Here is a 22,030-nt window from a genome sequence, read left to right as displayed (position 1 = left end):
GGATGGATGCTGTCCACACAGACAAGAGGCAGAACTCTGGCTTTGCAAGTTCTCCCTGTGACCTTGGACAAGCTTGTTAACGCTTCTGACTGAACGGAGCAGTGAGCACACCGTCAGCTGTTAGGAAGCAGCTGGGCTGGGTCCACACGGTTCTGTTGGGTTCATCTTGTGAAGTGTCATGTGGTAAAAATTAAATCACCTCCAAAGTCCAAATAAAGTACAACTGTGTGGCCATTGGCAGTTGCTGTGTTCCTAGCCTCTCCTTCCAGCACAGGGAGGCCAGTGTCTGAGCAGAAAGCCATCCTGCAGAGCACTCTGGGAGGGCCGGGTTGGTCTGAGACTCTGACCCCACTCACCCGGCTTCTTAAATGAACCTCTGGGCTACTGGCCTTGATGCCCGGCCAAAATATGTGTCCCCAGAGCTTCATGCACTATTCAGTCTTGTTTTGTAACCTTTCCAACAGACTATGTGCTTGCTTTTCCTCCTGACTTTGCTCAGCCTTGGAGAATGTTCTAGGTAAGAGGCCTGGCTGGCTCCCAGCCTTCATTCCTATTCTGAACGTGGCAGCAGCTCCACACACAAGCTCACTCAGCCTGGGACCCGTCACTATGCTCTCTTGTTGTCAGCCTTGTGCAGCTGCAGACTCCAAAAGGGCAAGTGGCCTTCAGTGAACATAAAGGCCCAGAGAAGCCTGGATATAGACGATACAGGGCTGACCACCTGAGGCACAGAGAGGACCACTGGATGGCACCAAGCCAGAGGCTCAGGGCTGAGATATTTTTCTTGAACCATTGCGTTTATAGCTTACACTAGCAACTTGGTTAATTTTATGGATGACTATTCTCAACCCATCCTTTCTGCCATTTTACAGGACCTGAGTGAGAAGGACCCTTCAGGTAGAGTTTCGAATAAGTACCTGGACCAGGCAAGGTCTTGATGACCAAGACAGCCCAACGTGGTGGCCATATGCAGAATGGCCTCCAGACGAGGCCCCTTCCCGTGACCACTGGCCACTCTGGGGTAACCCCAGTGGGGACGGCAGGGACACTGTCAGAGGAGACACTCAGTCCTGCAGAGACCCTGTACCTCATCGCTCATTATCCTGTTTCTGCAGACATGGATTCCTATCTTATCTGCTTCATTAAAAAAAAAGACTTTTATCTGAAAAAGTATATGATAAAAATATTATGAAAGATTTTGCTAAGACTCCATGATCTTACCATCTTAACAACTACTTTGATGATGTGGAGCTAATTCCTAGACTTTTTGCATGCGTATATGTGTTCTATGTAATTATAATCCCAGTGCATTTACTTTACGTATCCTTTTTCCCATGGAACACATTGTAAGCATTTTCTGTTTCTACCAGGACCGGCTTCGTGAAGTCCCACCATATCCTATGCTCAGAAGGGCTCACACCAGGTTTAACATTCTGTTGTCATCGTCTCGAAGTTCTTAGTAGTTTTGAATGTGGTACCCAGCATATTCATTTGGCGCTGGGACCTGCTAATTATATAGCTGGTCTTGGTTTCTCTTTTATTCATTTATTTATTTTTGGCTATATTATTTCATAATTTACTCCGTGCTCATTTAAGCTGTATTGAATACAGATAGTGTTGTAAAAATATCTCCATGTCTATAGAGATTTCTATTGCTAAATTATTCAGGATGCATTCTAGGTGCAGGTTTTATGGATCAGAGTGTACATTTTTATGTCTCACATTACATCTGTATCCAGGCTTCTCTGGGCCTTTATGTTCACCATAGGCCACTTGCCCTTTTGGGGTCTGCAGCTGCACAAAGCTGATAACGAGAGAGCATCATGACAGGTCCCAGGCTGGGTGAGCTTGTGTGTGGAGCCGCTGCCACGTACAGGATAGGAACGAAGGCTGGGAGCCAGCCAGGCCTCTTACCTAGAACGTTCGCCAAGGTGAGCAAAGCCAGGAGGATAGCCACATTTCTCCATCCCTATTTTTTATTGAAAAGGTATTATACATTCCACTTCTTTTAAAGCAACATGGGGATCACACCACTTTAGGCCTCTTGAAGAGAGCCCTACCCTTTGACCTCTTCTCACCCAGCCAGGGATGAAGGATGTAGGCAAAGGATGGGTGAGAACAGATGCCGCCATGTTTGCTCCTTTACGGAGACCTGGGAGTGAACCAGTCTGGACATTGGCTTATACATCTAATGGGAGATAATACCTTGAAGGACTGACTGCTTTTGTGAAGATTAAGAAAACATTAGAGTGACCAACATCGTGGCTGGAATGCAAAATAAATAATAGTTTCCATTCTTTCTTAAAATCAACTTTCTCCACTTATTTGTTCAGGGATGCAAGAAACCCAAAATCAAGAGTTTTGAGCCACTCCCCTTTCCCCCTCCCCTTCTCTTGTCTTTCCCAGACTTACGTAGATATACGTCACAAAAACTGGCCCTGTCTCCTCTCATTTAGTATTCTTTATAGTTTGTACTTTGTTATACTTTCTGCTTTCACCCTTTTTCTGAAACCTCTATATCTGTTTAAATGACAAGGCTCCTTACTCGTAACTTAGGACGTACAAGGCCAATGATAGTAAAATGGAAAGTGAAAAAAGCATCAGAATGAGAAAGAAATCACTGTACTGAATCGGTAGGCCAATAGTACCAGTATTATAATTGAGCACTAAACACACGTGCACATAGAATCCCCATTACTCACACGAGACAGTGTTTCTTCTAGCAGACAGTCATCCTACTAAATCTTCAAAAAACATTGTCACATGGGTGAGGATATTGCCTGCTTTACTTATCCCAATGCCAGGTTCACAGGAAGTATTCAATAAACATGTTGAATAAATGAATATTGGACTTTGTGCTATATTGGACTTTGTACTGCTGACATTGAACAGAATAGAAAACAGCAACGATGTAATAATTTCTTGCTAATATTTATGGGAGAGCCGAGCAAGGCACTGTGCAAAAAGCTTTACATATGTAGGCTCGTTTATTCCACACAAACACTCGATAGGGTTTCATCATCCTCATTTTATATAAGAGGAAGCTGAGGCACCAAGACGATGAGTCATGGAAAGTGGCTTGGCAATTCCTGTGTAAGATGCTTTAAAAATGTCCGTCCTCTTTAGTCCAGTATTAACTTCAGGGAATGTAGCATAAGGATGTTATCCCAAATACATGCAAAGACTTTAGCTGCAGTTGTATGTATCTAAAACATCCAACAGTAGAGAAATTGATTTTAAATATAATCGAGATGGAATAATGTGCCTCCATTAAAAACTATCTTTTAAAAGGAGAGACTTAAATACACAGAGACATGTTCATAGTGTTTCGCTATGTGGAAGAAAATGCAGCCTTAAACAAGTATATCGTGGCTCTGATTTTGCAAAGGATACACTTCTGGTGGAATATTAAACTGATTAGTGGGCGTAGCTCCCAGTTATTTTGGAACATCGGAATATGAACACTTTAAATGGATAGAGTCACCGGACACTATGTATTAAAGTTTCAATCCTGTGATCCCACAATTCTACTTCACATCACCTGCCAGAGGGAAATAGTCATATGGACATAAAGAGGCAAGAACAGTTTTATTTTTTAATGATGTAAATTGGAAATCACCTTAATATCTATCAAGAAAGGAAGTGTTAAATACACTGATGTCTCCTAACTATGGAATACCATGCAATTGTCAGAAAGAATCAGGTCCTAGCATGGAAATATAAGAATGTTTACTGACAGATTATTAGGTGAAAAAGCAAATTAAAAGGAAGGAAGGTAAAATTTAAGTTCTCCTGAAGATTTGATACAATATGTTGCTATGTTTGTATGAATATGAATCACTGCAAAGATCTAGATTTACTCTAAGACAGCGGTCCCCAACCGGGGACCGGAGCTCCTGTGAGAATCTAATGCCTGATGATCTGAGGCGGAGCTGAGGCGGTGATGCTGGCGCTGGGGAGCGGCTGCAGATACAGATGAAGCTTTGCTTGCTGGCCCACTGCTCACTTCCTGCTGTGTGGCCCAGTTCTTGACATGCTACAGACCGGTACCGGTCCACGGCCAGAGGGTTGGGGACCTCTGCTCTAGGAGACATGCTGTATGATAACGGCTGCTAATTCAGAGATGAGAAATGGAGGATGTGCCGGTTATAAAGAAAGGTTTGTTTTAGCTGTAGTACTTGAACCGTTTACAAGAAAAATGTAATTATATGTTACTTGTATGATTAACAATAAACTAGAAATATATGAAAATGTTAAGAGTGGTTGTCCTTGTATTTGGTTTTTTGATTATATTGACTCCCATCTCGTTAAATTAAGAATTGTAGCTCTGATTCTGAAATTCTATATTCGATAATTTTTACATACGATGTGTCCAGTGAATAATTTTAGACTGAAGGTTTTCTCTAAAATAGCACCTCCCCAGTGCCTATGGACTACTATCTTCTTACACCGCTTAAATTTCTTTGAAACATTTATTCTGCCACTTGGCAAGCGTGTATTCGATCTCTCCACTAGAATGACAGCTCCGCGTGGCGGGAGGCCCGCCTCTTAGTTTGCTGCAGCGTGTGGACTAGGCCTCACACACGAGGACACGCGATGCATCAGTAGTTGTTGATCGTACACATATGTGAAGGAAATAACCTGGAACGAGTTATACCCACTACAATACCATCAGGATTTTACCGAGTGGTAGGATTGTGGTTGAGTTTTACATATTTTAAATGAACTATTTCTCAAGTTTTTGTTGTTGTTGTTGTTTGTTCGTTTGTTTAATGTGGGATCTGAGAGGCTCATTTGAGACAATTCCTGCTCTATTCTGTGGCCTCAGGGAATTTAGAGTGATTCACAATAACTGTCCTTTCCTAGTGAGTTGATGATCCTGTAAATTGCTGTGCATTTTGTGTGTGTGGTGTGTGTGTGTGTGTGTGTGATGTGTGATTAGAGTGGCTTCACAAAGCATCTTAAAATTGATTGTAATTTTGCTTACACTGCATCACGTGGCAGAAGTGAGTTCATCGTAATTAAGATGAACAAGGTTTGCGATTCATCATTGAAATATTTTATGAGTAATGGGTGCTGAAAACTGCTTACTAAGAAGCTGTGTAGTGATGGCCTTTGTCTCCGTGTCTATGCGATCATGACTTGGAAGGGCCAGTTATTCTGCAACATTGTAATACTAGAAAACTACAGAAAATGTTAAGTCAGAGCTGAGCTCTAAGGACTGACATCTTAGAGAACAGTTCAGAGAATCAATGGCAAGTCTGTAACTGTAGGAAGGGGAAAAAACCTTTTCCCTCTACCCTCCAAGGTTCTGCAGCTGGGTGGAAAAAAAATGGACAAAAGACAGATTAACAAGTGAAAAGCCTACAAATTTTAATAATGCGTGCAATGTGTATACATAGAGGAGAAACTCAATAATGAGTGGTAACTCAAAGGTTAGAACTTGAGGCTTATGTAAAATATTAACTAAGACCCCTAAGTTTGTAGAGATGTAACAAGACAAAGGGGAAGGAATTTAAGCTTTTAGGGTATGCAAAATTTGGGAAGGTGAATCTGTGGGGGAACTGATGGGAAAAAAAGAGTTGTTTAAGCGAGGTTTCCCAGCTGGATTCATCTGGGCTGATAAGTGTCCAGAGTCCCCTCTGGTGATTAAGAGAAGGAAAAAGAGCTTTTCTGTGTCTCATGTTTCTCAACAGTCTTCAGTTCAAGATAATCCATATGCCAAAGCGAAATATTTTAGGGTAGCATATTCAGGTCCCCGACATAACACAGTGAAAACAAAATCAGCCTGAGGAAAAAGTATTCTCTTCCCCAAGCCCCCTCTGTTCAGCTGACATTGGCCACGCACTTGGGCTAGAAGCTGTGGGGGATTTAAAGGGAATCTATGACATGGCTGTGTCTTTAATGTGTGGCTCGTTGTTCTGAGGAGCTGCAGTGCTTATGACGTCATGTTTCTGTTCATCGTTACCTGGTGTCCCTCATATTTCTCTAACTTGGGGTCTATGTGGCCTTCTTAGGGCATATTTTTGGATCATTGCTGTTTTTAGATGGGTAACTGGGAATTTTCTGAAAGTCTCAAGCTGAGGTTATGTAGGTAGTTTTTAGAGACAAGAGTCTTATCCCTACCTCTAAAACTATACTTCCCAAATTGGAAAAGTGTCCTAAAGTAGGAAAAATAACTAATAACCTCTAAATAAAAAATATGAGACTAATAACTTCTATAATTTGAATATCTATTATATGCCAAGCACCATATGCTCCATATCGGAAGTCAGCATCCCATTTTACAGACAAAGAAACTGAAGGCCAATAATCATCTATGACTTGCCTGGATATTTACTGGTTTATAGCACTTGGATCCATGACTGCCCTACTAAACTGCCGAAAGCAGTCATTGAGAGAGCACTGGCATCATACACGGGTGAGTTAACAGAATCCGTGACAACGATATTAAAGCTAAGACTCCAGAATTACGAGTGTATGCTGAGATTGAGCTGACACCTCTCAGGGTGAACAGAGGCCATTTCTGAGTTGATAAAATTCTGATGCTTGCACAACTTTGTGGAAGAAGACTGTGACGGCCATGTGGTCTCCAGGCCACGTGGGAAGAGAGGTTAGGCCATGTGACAAGAGTGGGTTATAGTAAGAGCAACAGCTGGGAATCATCTAGAAGCAGCCAGAGGGTCAGTGGCACCAGCTCTTTACATGCCCTAGACAAGTGGCAAAGACTTATTCCTTTGGCTGAGCTTTTGTGGTTCTGGGCAAGGGTGGCACTAGATGACACTTTCTTACACCATTTTTCAGGGACAGCTTTAGGCGAGGTAAAGATTTGTTGACCTCTGACCTGTGGACTTCCATAGTCAGTCTTTGGCCAGAACATGGAAGATTTGTGATTCACTAATTATCCAGAAACTGTTAGCTTCTTAACACTTCTAAGGCAAAGTCTAAATCTTTTGATAACAATGTTCAAATACCATAGATAGGACCATGAATGTAGCTGAACTCATTTGGTTTATTGAGTGTGCTAATAGATCTGGGAAGTGGCAAAGTCAAGGGCTTGTGCTGTACATGAAACCACTTTCAGGATGTGTGCGAAGCTACATATAAACACGTGCAAACTACGGTGACAGTAAAAAGGCATGTCACGTGCAACACTCATGAAGATATCGAAACTTTAAACTCTAGATTACTAGGCTATTTCTGCCTAACCAGTATCTTATTGTCATGCAGTGGGATTAGGTGTGCAAAAAGATATAACCTTTCTGAAAACAATATATATCAACCTAAAAGCTGAACAACAGGGAATTGGTTGCATAAATGATGGCATATACAGAAAGAGCAAATATTTCAGATGGTAGGATTATGGGTTCTATTTCTCATATTTTCCAAAATAAACACATGTTGCCTTAGATCAGTTGGGCTTTTTCAGGTCTGGAGCTTGCCGAGCTGAGTTAGGTATTTTTCTCAGACGTAAAGCAACCGGGAGCTTCACAGTTCCAGTAGTTCTAGATAAGCCTCAATTCTAGATTTGTCTTGATGAAGTAGCCAGTTGTATTAGGGGACTCTAATGAGAATATGAGACACACAAGGGGGCTGGGGGGGTGCTGTTTACAGAAACAGGCTCTCTTGGTATCTCTCAACCCCATTTGTAGGAAATAAGAGGATGGAGTTCTATTTGACTTAAGGACAATTTTATTATTAAATTGGCAGTAAGTGAAAACTTAGAATACCTTACAGCCTTTGGGACCTCTTACCCAAATCCAAATAAAATATAATAAGTGCTTTGTAAACTATAACTTGCAATGCAAACATAGTATGTTATCGTATTTTATTAGCGAGTGTGTGTAGCTGATGTTTTTGAATTTAATTTTAGCAAATCATGCGATTTCCAGCCTGGACTTTGCCTGGTCACAACTCTTTCGTTTTCTATAAGGTAAATGAGACCCACGAGTGACTTTTCTAAGGTCACGAGGCTAGTGTTGAACAGAGCCAGTCTATTTGTTAGCCATGCCTACCTCTTAACATCAATCTTTTCAACTTGAAGAGAATCAAACATTCACTTCAATCCCTGTTATTTTACAGCAAAGGCTTGAGCGACCGCGATGCATTCTGCAGCATTATTGAAACCTAAGGTGGATGATAGTCCTATCTCTTTAAAAAAAGAAAAAAAAAAGGCCATTGGGTGGGGGGTGGGAGGGCTGCTGACTGCGGCATCTCAGTCAGTCGGCCTCGACCCAGTGCAGCTGCGGTGGCAGTCACGCTGGAACCTGCTGATGTGACAAAGGAAAACAAAGGCGTGGAGACGCGATGCTGACAGCTACCGGTAAGTAGTTGAGGATCCAGCTAAATAACAACCGAGAAGGGACAATGAAGAAGCTTAAGAATAAACGGGCGCCACAGTTTGGTCATTCAGTCCTCTGCAAGCTAAGCCGGAACCAGGTCGGTCAGGCACTGCGGTTGTTTGTGGAGACCGCTGACTGTTTTCCTAAGACACAGACTTGGTTAGAGGACGGAGGATCTTCTTTAATGTGTTGTGCGTCCGTGAATAATGGGTGCTTTTTAAAATTTACAGTTCGGGCTGGCGATCTGTGGGATTGTGGGTGAGGCGCCAGCTTCAGAGTTACTAGAGAGATCCACTGTATTCAAGATGCTCAGACAAGCCGGCTTTGTCATTTTAATTTCCAGCCTGGGTTGCAGTGTTGGCTCACAATGGGTCTACTACTCTAATACGGAGTGTGGGGTCAAGAGTCTTGTGGAATAATAAAGTGAGATTCTCAAAGTAGCTTATAGTTTAATTTATAGTAATTGCCCTCATTTTAAACAGCATGCCCTTAAGTGATTCCATATTTTATGGTTATCTTATATAATAATATTTGAAAAATCTGCTTTTAGTTAAAAGCATTTTACTTAATTATTTAATTTTATTCTAAAAAGTATCACTAAATTCTTAGAAAGAGTATTTCAATTTTAACAGCAAAAATCTCTTGCTGTTTTTCTTTTACTTAAAACAAAGTCGACACCTCAGTGAGGAGTGCCTGATTTGTTTCTAACGCGTCATTTGTTTTGCCTTTAATTTTACTTTTTAAAATGTATTTATTTAAATTAGTTTCAAGTATGCAGTACATTGGTTAGACATCTATATAGTTCATAAAACGATCTCTCCAATTGCTCCCTCCCTCCCCTGACCCTCCACCTAGCCATCATATTAATGCTAACTGCTCCCCATCTCCCTGACCAACTATCAACTACTAATTTGTTCTTCTTTAACCCTTCCCCTCATTCTCCCAGCCCCCAACCCCGCTCCCCTCTGTCCGTCACCAAATTGTCCACTATATTTGTGAGTCTGTTTTGCCTTTCATTTTATCCTCTCTGTGGTGTGAAATCCTCTTCCATTTGTTTAAGTCAAAGGCAGAAGAAAGCAGGTCAATTCCCTGTGGTCGCCAGCACAGCTGCCTGGAAGTTATACTGAAGAAGAGTCTTTATTTCTCCACCAATGCAGATAAAAATAATTGACACTTCATCCCATCTTATATGTCACGTGAAGAAGTAAATTTTCCACACTGTTTTGTTAAGCTACCCGTTGATAACCAGATGCATACTAGGTCAGTGCATGGTTAGTACATCCCAGCGGTTTTACTTATGGCTAACCAGCTTCCTCTCCCTAATTTTACCTGGAAGTCGTACTCATGCAGCAGACAAATGACACCAGTTCCTTTCCCTTTCTCCTCTGTGGTTACCCCCTTCCTCCTTTCTTTGCCTTTCCTGGCTTTGGGGCCGACCGATTTCCCCCTTTACCCTCTAGATTAAGGTTCCTCCAGTCACCCTTTCAAACAAAGCTAGCCTGATTTTCCACATTCCTGTATTTTCCTTGTACCTTGTCTGGTTTGAAAGATCTTTTACATGATTAATGTGATGTTTTCTATCCTTCACGTAACAGAAAGAAAAGTCTGATTACAGCTTTTTAAGACAAGGGTTAGCTTCTCCCAGGAGCATTTTACGTATTGTTGCTTTATGCTGGACTTGCTCTCAGAAGGCTGAGGCTCACATCTCAACTCTGCAGCCGCTGAAAATGCTCTTAACTTCTGTAAGCCTCGGTTCCTTCCTGTGTCCGAGATGATGGCAGCCACTGTTCACACAATTGTCATAGAGTTGGAACGAGGTCGTGCGTGTGAAGGCCCCTAGCCCAGCACGGGGCACGACACAGCTATTTAGCGAGTATTCTGTCATTTTCCCATTGAGTCTACCCATATACCTATCCACGCACCCACGGGGAAGCAGGCTAACGTGGTTTCCCATACCATTTCCCTTACGGAATTAATTTTGAAATGATCTTTTGACCAAAGAATCAGCTCTGACCAAGTACAAAAAAATATATATTCAGTACTTGCTCAGATCTTTACCCTGTAAGAGCAATGCCGATATGCCACATTGCCATCGGGCTGTTCTGTTGGAGGAGGGAAGGCCGACTCCCTTTGCGGAGTGCCTGTGAGATCCTTCGTGATGGCAGCAGTGGGATGATGATGCTGACTGCCCTGCTGTGAGTCTGAGTAAGGACCGTTAAATGTGATTGATGAGAAGGGCGCCACATCGGGAATCGGAACAATTCCATGGCTATTCTGATTGTGGACAACTTGGGTGGCAATTGGCTCTTTGTGTTGCCAATCCTGTGACTATTTTAGTTTCTGCTTTATACGCTTTTCCCCCACATTTTCCTTGTTACCTTTGCTTTCCGTAAACTCTCTGCACTCAGCGCGCTGTGTCAGATTTGAACATCTAGGATGGAGCTGTTGGGCCAGAAGCTGGAAGAAGCCCTGGGAATTGAGGCAGGTGCCCGTAGCTCTGCCTTGGCTTCTCTTTGTGCTAATTGGAAAGTCATTTAACTCATCTCTAGGGTGAGAGGTATGGAGTAGATCATTTAAAATTTCCTTCAAGTCCTGGGCACATGATTCACACAGTTCTCTTTGGAGGATACTCAGTATATAACAATGACTTGATCGAAAAATGTGCTTTCACATCTGTTGTCTGTTTTCATTCTTGAAATAGCCGTATGAAACAGGCAACCCCATTTTGCAGATGATGAAACGTAGGATCGAGAGTAGAACTCTATTTCTCATTTGTAAAAAGAGGGAGTTGACTGAATGATATCCGAGTTTGCTTTTCTCGATGAATATCAGCGAGTCCTCGGACTGCAGACCTGAGCCCTGCTCCCCACACCGGAGTCCTCCCTCGTGGTCTCTGTTTTGTAAGGAGAAATCTGTTCCACTTATAGCAATTTTAAGTCCAGATGAACATTCGTTTGAAATATTCCACTCTGGATTAGACCACGAGTCTGTTGTCTTGTCTGAAAAATATGGGCTCTGCAGTCTATGTATCCTTTTCACGTGTTTTGGAACTATAACATTTTTAAATAAGTCAAAGCCACTCTAATTGCTATGGGTGATCATTTAAACTCCATAGATCTGATTTCATTAAAGTACGAAGCGTTAGAGAGGAGTACGTATTTAATTGTTTAAGTATCTGGAATTTGTCCACAATTTTACACAGTAGTAGATGTTTAGCCTTTCTCTTTGTTTTTAATGCAATGATAAATTTAAACATCAAAAGAAAGTCCTAATAAGGTTATCAGATAAAATACAGGAAATACTGCATAAGACATACATATACTAAAAAAAGTGACTTTTATTTATTTGAAATTCAAATTTAACTGGGCATATTTTTTTGCTAAATCTGGCAACCTTATTTAAACAGTACCTTAATTGATGAATTAAATAATATTACTTTGAACTTAAGGATATTAATTTGTTAGATTGTTAAGCTTAAAACATAAATTACATTCAGTTTTATCCATTTTCCATAATATGCTAAATATCTCACTAGTTTTATTTATTCATGTTTTTGTTTATTACATTTCAAGCTAAATGACTGACTATCCTAAGAAATTCTAATCCTGAAGAACATATTATGTCCAACGGACCTTCATATTTCTCAGAGACTCTGCTACTGAATAAAAACAATACTCAAGATTTTAAATGTATTTATCTGGAGTCAGATAAACTTAGTTTTGAAAACTGGCTGCCCATCATACTAGCTCTGACGCTTCACCCCTTGTAATCTCAGTTTCTTCCTTCTTCATGGGACTGATAAAGGGTTAATTATCCCTTTATCAGAGATCAGAAAACGGGTAAAAAAGCTTCTGGCATTGCTTTACATGGCTGGCTCCCCAAAGAAATATTGATTTTTAAGTGAACAAAAGAACACTCTTTTTCCCTTCAAAAAGCTAGAAAATGGTAATATTAGTCATATAACATCCAATTCGATATGTGTTAATCACATAATCTTTTTTAATATATTATTTTTAAAAAGATATATTGGGGATATAATTCATATACCATACAATTCACCCCTGTAGTATGTTATTTTTATGTAAAATGTTATCTTTGAAGATAAATTGAGCTTTTAAAGGCCAACCTGAGACCGAGGGGCTTCTATGCCCGTGCTAGCCGCTCTCATACCTCAGCCTCCCGCAATTAGCTCTGTGATCGACAGACTGCAAGCCGAGGCTAGATCGACTCAAGATATGCTATAAAAATATATGTGTATTTTTACCACCTGGAAATTGACCAAAGTGACTAAATTATTCACTCTTTATTGAATACTTTCTGCATCCATGGCCTTAAAAGTGACCGAGTGGCAGAATCAAAGATGAATAAGACACCTTGAGGAACTTGAGTGGACCAGGAAGATTTGTGTAATGCAGAAGACACTTGGGACACTGAGGGAATAAGTTATATCTTCTTCATATAAATCTGAGATACGATATGTTTTCTGTTGTACATTTTACATGCGAATATTGAATTATACACATGTGCCTTTAGCTTTACCCTTGGGGCTCTGTAAAATGCATTTATGCACATATTCGGTTCCAGTTACGCATATGTGAAGTCAAATAATGGCTGTAGTGACATGGCTTTTTTTACAACAGATTGTCCCAATCCAGTTCTGTCATTAATGGCATCTGCAATTCTTGCTACGTCTTGCCTTTTGGTCTATTGATTTACAGGGCGAATTAATCTCACTTCTGCACTTGGCAAAGATGCCATCTAAAAGTCCTTGCTGACTCCCATTTTTTTCTGACATCAAGGAGGGCGTGGCAGTTATTCTGAGGGTAATTCCAGGGGAGGCTTTCTGTTGGCCCAACGTCTGTCTGCATTCGGCTTCTTGGTTTTGTAATATTAGGGACTTTCAAGGGTAGATTTTCACCAAGTCTACGAACTTGGCTGGTCAAACATGATAAAAAGTAACATTGATTTTTAATTCCTGCATTTAGACAATTGTGTGTCTACCTCACTCCCAGCAGGTCGCAAAAGGCAGTTCTGACTCTCTTCTTTGCTATAAATGGATTAAAAGACTGTTTCCATGGAAACTGAAGCTATGTAATAGGTAAAGCTGTGAGCACCGAGGCACTAACAGCAGTGGAAGGGGAGGGGTCGCCCGAGACCTGCTGGCTCCCTTCCACCCCGGTCCCCTCCTCCCCGGCCCCACGAGGAGCGAGTTTTCTAGTTCTAAGTCAATGAGCAAAAGATGCGGTTCTGAAATTCAACAGACACCCTTAAACGAAGAGAAAGGACAGCATACTGAAGAGGATCCGGTATTAGGGGTCACTCCTGATTGTATTTTTATCTCATTTCTGCAGGAAAGACCTTTCTTTTCCTTCTCCTGGGTGACAGCCAGGTGTCTATGTGCCAGTCCCTGGGAAGTTTGCTTTGTCCTCCGTCTGTCTGGTGAAGTCCATTTCTTCTCACCTTAGGACCCCCCTTGTGTTCCCACACTCATCTCTCTGCCTGCCTCCCCCGAGGGTGGCTTTGGGTTAAGGAATCATCACCAGTTGTTTACACAAGGTCATGTTCAAAGCCCTGGGTCTCGGGGCTCTTTCTGTTTCAAGTACTGTAACTCAGAGAAATGGTCACCTCAGTGAGTAAGAGAAGCTGGCATGTTTCTTTCCTACTCCTCAAATGAGATCACGTAGGGTGCCAAGTCCACCGACTATGGGAAAGGCCCAGGTTGCCAAAACAGGATATTTTTGCTGGGAAGGCGAAGAGGTCACTGAATGGACGCAGTGTTTCTGTGAGCCGTGGGCAGCAGCTTCAGCTTTCACAGCCAGAGGAACAGATTCCACGGCTGGCGAGGATGGCTGTCCCCGACCTGCTCCGTGGGCCTCACAGAGCATTACCATTTGGACCTGTGACACGTCACAGGAGGACACGAATCCAGGGGCGGAGAAAATCATGAATACATTTCACGTCACTTCACGCATTCAAAAGCATCCAGTATTTACACAAAAGCGTGTAGCTCACTAAGCCCTTTGAGACATAGTTCAAGTTGGTCTTTACGATGATCGAGTTGGCCCTGTTTTACAGACAAGGAACGTTGGGCACAGAGAGCTTATGTGAGTCTCAAGTCGTGATGTCCACCATGCCACAGCACCCCCAGCATGAGGTGATGCAGAGGCAGCTTTCTCCTTCCTGGGGGAAGGGACAGGGAGAGAAGGGGACGCTATGGGCGTGCCCGGATTGTGCCAGGCGCTCAAGGGCAGGGAATAAGGGAAGGGCTGTGAGTCAGAGGACCTGCACATGGAGTGTCGCTTGACTGGTCTGGACACCAATTTTCTTATCTGTAAAACAAATTGAAAATGTCCTACCCAATCACCAGGCTGTAACGAGACCTAAATAACAAAATATCTATGAAATCACTTTAGCAAATTGAAACACCATATCTCTACAAAGTAATCTTACTATACTGCATTTTAATTTTACTGTCAATGACATTACAACCGTATATAAAATTTAGGATATACTAATATTTTGGGCCACGTTAATGAACTACATAAACACAATTATCATGAAAGCAGGAAAAAATACCAGATTTATCATGTCATGATTAATTCGATTGTCTTAATAAGGAACTGCCTTAAATTTATTATTAATGATAGTTTGAAAGCTCATATTTCTTATTTTTAAATTGCATTAACTGCCATTCAATCACATTAGATGCAATAAAAAAGGCTACTAGCGTTTATCTTCCATGTAACATTATCGTTAAGGATTTATAAAAGTAAATATGTGATTACTGAAACACTCAAAGATGGACACTATCAATGCAGATTATATGCAAAGGAAGCATAAAACATACAAATATAAAAATCCTATATAATGTTAATCATATAAACAGCCAGAAACAAAAAGCATTTTTGTGGTTTAAAATAATAAAAATTAAATAGAACTAAATATTTAATTACAAGCAGAGATATTCTTTGCACATATGCTCATATATCTGCATATTTAGAGTGTCTAATTATGGCACACCAAAAGATATTTGGTGAATATAAGTGTGTGTGTGTGTGTGTGTGTGTGTGTGTGTGAAATCATGAGGGAGAAATAAAAAAAACATTTTAATATCTCTTTTGCCTATATTTTTGGTCTTGAATTAGTACACAATAATCATGAGAATAAATTAAACAACATATAATAAACGTTTTATGAGTGTTGATGTACTCTACACATTTCGATACTATTATATGACAAATGGTCCGGTTTATCAGAGAAACCCCTGAACTCGGGATCTAGAGCCTGTGTTGGAGCTGTGTCACTTCCTTCCTCGGTGCGAACTTACAGTGGCACAGGGCTCCAAGAGGCACTCCAATGGCACTCTCTCTCCCTAGATGCTGTGACTGCAGAGCAAGAGGTCACAAAGACTGACATGTTGGTGGCGCCCCGTCAACGGGCCCTGGGAACCCCCCGTGCCCTTCTCTATGCCCTCATAGCCTGGGCTAGTCCTTTACGTTCCTTCAATTTCCATCTCTTAAACTGTAAAATAAGGAAACTATCTGTCTCACCTCTTTTACGAAGTCATCTTGAGAATCACACGAGTCAGCGTATGTAACTGTAAAGGACTACACAACAGTAAGCTACTACAACGCCGCCTGCAGAATTTCCCATTAATTAAGGAGGGTTGTGGATCTTTGGAAGACTAAGGTAGACTAAGGAAACACTCGGGAATAAGTTCTCACAGAGTGTTTCGCGAGCTGTGGGACGCATGCCCTGACAACAGTGAGCGAGTGACCGGTGTTCAGAAAAGAAGCAGGTGCTCGGGGACATAGTGAGATGACCCCTTCTCTCCTTGTCCCTCCTCCCTATCCTTTCCTCTCCCTTCTTTCCTTCTTTTTATAAATTTTGGTACACAGACTCTATTATTCCACCTGCACCTAATTCTTAATTAACGTTATGATAATACGTTAACTAACAACACGATAATTCTTAACGACTATTATGACAATAAATAAAAGATATTAATGACATTTTTATAGATAACATTAATTTTGATAATATATTTTATTTAACCCAATAATCCAAAATGTGATAATTTCAACGTGTAATCAATATAAAACTTACTGCCGAGATGCTTTACATTCTTTTTTTCGTATAAAAACCTTCCAAATCTGGCGTGGTTTTATGCTTACATCTTGATTTGGGTTAGCCGTGTTTCAAGTACTCATGGGGCTACGTGGAAAAACATGATTTTAAACAGAGATGTCATATGTTTTTTTATGTTATGAAACTATTTTCAATATTATCCCATATATAAGACAGAATTTACAGTACAGATTTAATTTTTGTTTTGTTTCATGATGCATAATGAAAATATTATGCATATAAAAGAGTATATATAAATTAGTCTTTTGCCCACTTTTTTTAAGGTTGCTTCTTTTTTCATTTTCAAGAGTTCTCTATAGTCTGGACACACAACCTTTGTCAATTATCTGTGTTCTGATTTATGTGGCTCGTCTTAGGGGAATAAAAGTTCTTGACTGTAATGTAGTTTGAATGGGACCATATTTTCTTTTGTGGTTAGTGCTTGCTGTTTGTTGTTTAAGGAATAGTTTTCTACCCTCAGGTCATAAAAATAGTGTCCTATTCCTTTCTGAAAACTTTAAGATGTGATTTTCTTACTATGCCCTTAATCATCTGGAGTTGACATTTGTGCACAGTGTGAGGTACAGATGAATTGTTTCTATGTCACAACCACTTGTCCCAGTAATATTTTTTGTATGGTACAGTTTTCCCCACTGAACTCTACAAATATCTCTGCCATGTACCAAGTTTGCAATAATGCATGGATCTGTTTCTAAGCTTTTTACTCTATTTGATTGTTCCTGTGTGAATGCCACACTAATTTTGTTATTATAGTTTTATTTTAAGGTTTGTGAGTAAAGTAAGTGTCTTCCTTACTCTTCTAGAGTATCTTTATTCACGTCCCTTTGTTCTTCCAAAAAACATTTAGGATCAGCTTGACAAGTTTTATTTTTTCAATAAACCTGTTTATTTATTTATTTTGTTGTTGGGATTTTGATTGGAATTCCTTTGAACTAAAAGATCAATTTGAAGAGAGTTGATCTTTCTGTGATATTGAGCCTTCATGCCCACCATATATATAGATGTCCTCATTTTTTTTTTTAAAAAAAGCCTTTTTAGCGCCTTTTGTTAATGTTTATAGATTTCCTAAAATTTTTATAAAAATTATTTTGTTAAAATTATCCCAAGGTAACATATATATTTTTTACTATTATAAATGTTTTTTTTAAAAAAAATTTTTAAAAATATTTTTTAAAAACTATTGCCGGTATGTAGAAATACAATTGAACTTAATCAACCATCTCGATAAGTTCTATTATTATGTTAATTTGTCTGAATTTTTTAATGACTATTCCGTCTGTGAATAGTGACAGTTTTGTTTCCCCTCCCCCTCCCCAACTCTTCTTTGTTCCTCTGCTCCTTTTTCTGTCTGTCCTGGCTAGCACCTCCGGCAAAAGGCTGAATAGAAATGCACACAGAAAAGGACTGTATCCATATAAGCATAAGTTTTGCCGTTAGTTTGCCTTTTAACGAAGTTTACATCTACTCCTTGTTTATTAAAAGTTTTTTTTTTGGTTTTTTTTTTTTCTGTTCTTAATAGACACTGGATTTTATCCAATCAATTTGGTCATCAGGTTTTATCTTTTTTATACATTGTTGGATTCAACTCACTAATATGCATGTGGAATTTTTGCATCTGTGTTTATGAGTGAAATTAGCCAGTAATTTTCCCTTTTCACACTGTCCCGATCTGGTTTAGATAATCTAGTTTGGGAATATTATCAGCCTCATGAACTTGTTTGGGCATATTGCCTGTTTTTTATGTTCTCCAGTGGAATTTGCAAGATATTCACGTTGTCTGTTATTGAATACTTGCTATAACTCACCAGTAAAACCGTCTAGCCTAATGCTTTCTCTGTGGGGGATTTTAAATATCAGAGATTGAATATGTTTATTAAGATTAATTTATTTCTTGAATTAGCTTTGTTACTTTATATTTTTTCAGGATTTTGTCCATTTTCAAAATTTTCAAATTCATTACCTTTAAGTTCTTATAATATTCTCTTATCTTTTTGATTTCTGATGCATTCCATTTTTCATTCCCAACATTGTTTTTTGTGTGTAACTTCTTTGCTTTTATCTTGATCAGTCTTGCCACAGGTTGCCAATTTTATTAGTCTTTTAAAACAGGAGTCCTCAACCCCTGGGTCATGGACTGGTACCAGTTTGTGGCCTATTAAAAACTGGGCTACACAGCAGGAGGCGAGCGACAGGGAGCAAGCGAAGGAAGCTTCATCTGTATTTGCACCCACTCCCCAGTGCTAGCATCACCATCTCAGCTCTGCCTTATATCATCAGGCATCAGATTCTCATAGGAGCACCGGTCCCTGGTGCCAAAAAGGTTGGGGACCGCTGAAAAGATTAACATTTGATTGTGCTGATATTTTCCATTGCATCTTGTTTTCTATTTCATTAATTCTGCTTCCATCTTTGTTTTCTATTGTCTTCGGGTTTATCCCCATTACTTTTAGGTAAGAGTCCAATTTTTAAAATCATTGTCATACAAAAGACTTCTATCCTCTTGCCAATATAATTCTTTCATTTAATTTTAACTCTTAATTTTAATTTTAAATCTAGAATTTCTTTAATTCTTGACATGTGGCGGTCAAAATTTTATGACATATATTTTATATAAAATAGCAAAATATTTTGGATAGATTTGTCTTGATTAATCTCACTCGTAACCTTTAGTGATGTCTTTAGTATAGCACGTGACTGGGGAAGAGTTTTCAGCGAGTTTGAGTTCTTTTCCTGGGTTTTAATGAACATCCAGAAAGTTATCAATACAGCTTAGATTATTATCTCTATGTTTTTGTCCCCAAAGAAACATTGTTGGATAGCAAAAACAGAGTAAGAAGTCAGGAGCTGGCTTTCCAGTGTCCTGTCTATCACTTCCAAGTCACGTAAACTTAAACGCAGTTACTTACCTTTCTGCGTCCAGGTTTCTTTAACGTATTAGCAGTACTACCTCTCTCGTTCTGTCTCCTCCAAAGAACCATTAAATGTGATCATGTCTAAGCGAGCACCTTCAAAATTATCAATTATTTATAATCACTATATTTGCATGAATGGGTAGAAAATTCAATCCCATGTGTCCATACGGTTTATCATTGTTGTAAAAGTTTGTCATTTTTTTCTAGTTAATATCTTCAAATGTTAGACTATTGCAGGACCCAATGGTTATTGAGAAAATTATTAGAAAAATTAAGACTTTACAATAGACATATTTCTCTTCCTTTGCTAACATAGATGTTTGCTTTCAAACACGAATTCCATTATGTATAAAGTCATAGATTTGGACTTATGGGTATTGTTCCTGAAAAAAAGGCACTTTGTATGAACCACATATTTCCACTTGAACCACATATTTCCTGTGAGAAGACATGCACAAACTAATTAAGTAGTATGCTTTTTATTTACAGAGACAACCATGTCTAGTTCCACACATGCATTTGTTGGTTGTGAGGCGAGAGATAAATGCCATGCTATCTGGCACGGTTGTGGTGCAACCAGCAGTTTATAATTAGAATGTCACCGAAGCTAAGAACCGTGGCTGTCTTCCACGAGGAATCACAATTTACTTCAAGTACTTTTCCCTACTCTTTCCTTTACCCTGCCTTGATTTTTCTTTTCAGGATCACAGAAGTGATGCTGAGATGCAGGAATCACCAGGGTAAGAAGAAAGGCACTCACCTATGAGGACTTTCCATCTGCTGAGATGAGGGTGACAAACACATACCCGAGAACGGCTATGACATCTTCCCCCATCACCTTTGAAAAGAGATACAGGAGATTCTCAGATGAAAATAGCTTATTTTTGTTTTGGAGAAGAGCCAAAAATCATTAGCTGATCGATATTTTTTTTACCTGAAGAACTTGTGGGTCTTTGGACCAGGAGATATAACCAAAGGAGGCAACCACTTTGGGACTGGAGAGCCATACTTTAAGCAACACAAACACAACACACGACAATGTTTTTGGATATCAGATGATGAATGGACAGTGAGAGGAAAAACAGGCTTTTCACCGGCCAAGCAGAGCTGAACCTGGAGTACACGTTAAAGGAAACTCAAACAATAGATAAACCGAAGAAAGAAACATATTTTCATGGTTTTCACAGACAGATATTCCAGGAGAAGTGATAATGGAGACCAAGGATAATCGGTAAATGAGTTAATGTTTTAAATTACAACAGTTTGCATTGCATTTTAAAGCTTACTGTGTTTTCCCTAATGAGACATAGGTAGGCAAAAACAAATGAAAGGTTTCTAGAGGTAAAAGCGAATCAATTGTAGATATTTCAGTTCTAACTGGAATTGTGTGTGTGATGTTTAAAGCCAAAGGCTGGAAATCGTCTCCTACGTTTGTCCAGATGGCTTGGATTGTCTGGCTCCTGGTGTGACTGGTATAATGGACAGCTGGCTAGATGTATCCCACTACTTCCTTCATCAGATGTATACATTAGTGCCTCTTATTGGACATATGATTATTTGGAAATATTAAATAAACAGCTGTGAAGTATTTGGAAACGTATCAAATAACCTGAGAGAGAGAGAGAGAGAGCATTCTGCTTTTCCTTCTAAAACTATGACGATAAAAGTCATGCTTATTCTTCTCCTCAAGTTTAGTCGCTATTTTATAAGGACATATTCCTATTTCGATAAAAGTCATGCTTATTCTTCTCCTCAAGTTTAGTCGCTATTTTATAAGGACATATTCCTATTTCACAAGGATTTATGCACAAATTTAATATTAATATATATTTATAACTACCTCTTAAACTTCTATGTGTTCTTCTTTTATTTCTCCCTAAGCATATGATATGACAAAATATTCTTTCATCAATTTTGACTGCTGTATTCAAATGATATAGCCAATAATTGAAATTTTAGTGCCATAGACAGCAGATAAGGCTTTATATCTTGTAACCTAATGATATCAACAGAAAGAACTTTAAATTTGGCTTTCCAAATTTGAAACCTTGAAAAAACTCAGTATTTGTTTCTTTCTTTACGTTTTGAAAAATTGTTATTTATTAGACAGAGGAAGTAAGTGTAACTTATTCAATAGAACTTGCCTCTTAACAAATCAGAATCAATTTTGTGGTTGATATTTAAATATGTAAACACACAGGTATTCAGACTACTTAATGTATTTAACTTTTATTGACAAATTGGATTTTTTTCTATACTTTCTAGTATTATTAGAAGTCATCTGAGATGAGTTTTTTCTTACTACTGCTGTTGCTAAATTGTTTAAACATGAGAGAAATATACTCACCTCTCATCATACATGTTATATCACAGTATTTCTGTGGATTTTTCTTTTTAACTTCTAACGTGCTTCCATATAATGCTTTCCCCTTAGTTTTGAAAGTAGACTTTTTTTTCCAAATTAAAGGTGAACTCATATTCATCCAACTTACCCTTAGGCTGATTTGTTAGAAATAATTTCACTTACAATTTATTTTAAAGAGCAGTGATCATATAGAATCATTACACTAAGTATGAATTTTTAACAAAAAAGCAGGATTGAGTTGAAGCATCTAATAGATGTTGAAA

At 39.3% G+C, this 22,030-nt stretch overlaps 1 protein-coding gene across 1 annotated transcript in view; it reads left to right on the top strand.

Moving 5' to 3' along the window:
• The first annotated feature begins 8,212 nt into the window (after nucleotides 1-8,212).
• SACS (sacsin molecular chaperone) overlaps nucleotides 8,213-22,030 on the top strand; it is a 73,955-nt gene continuing 60,137 nt past the window's right edge. The window contains exons 1-2 of the mRNA XM_039873039.1: nucleotides 8,213-8,323; nucleotides 20,105-20,633. Of these exons, the coding sequence (XP_039728973.1) occupies nucleotides 20,614-20,633 (20 nt within the window). The 5' untranslated portion in view covers nucleotides 8,213-8,323; nucleotides 20,105-20,613. The remainder of the gene's footprint in view (nucleotides 8,324-20,104; nucleotides 20,634-22,030) is intronic.

This window comes from Pteropus medius, unplaced genomic scaffold, assembly GCF_902729225.1.
Source record: "Pteropus medius unplaced genomic scaffold, Ma_sr-lr_union100, whole genome shotgun sequence".
Taxonomy (NCBI): domain Eukaryota; kingdom Metazoa; phylum Chordata; class Mammalia; order Chiroptera; family Pteropodidae; genus Pteropus; species Pteropus medius.
The sequence above is the reverse complement of the archived record's forward strand: the minus strand, read 5'-3'. Positions and strand labels throughout refer to the sequence as shown.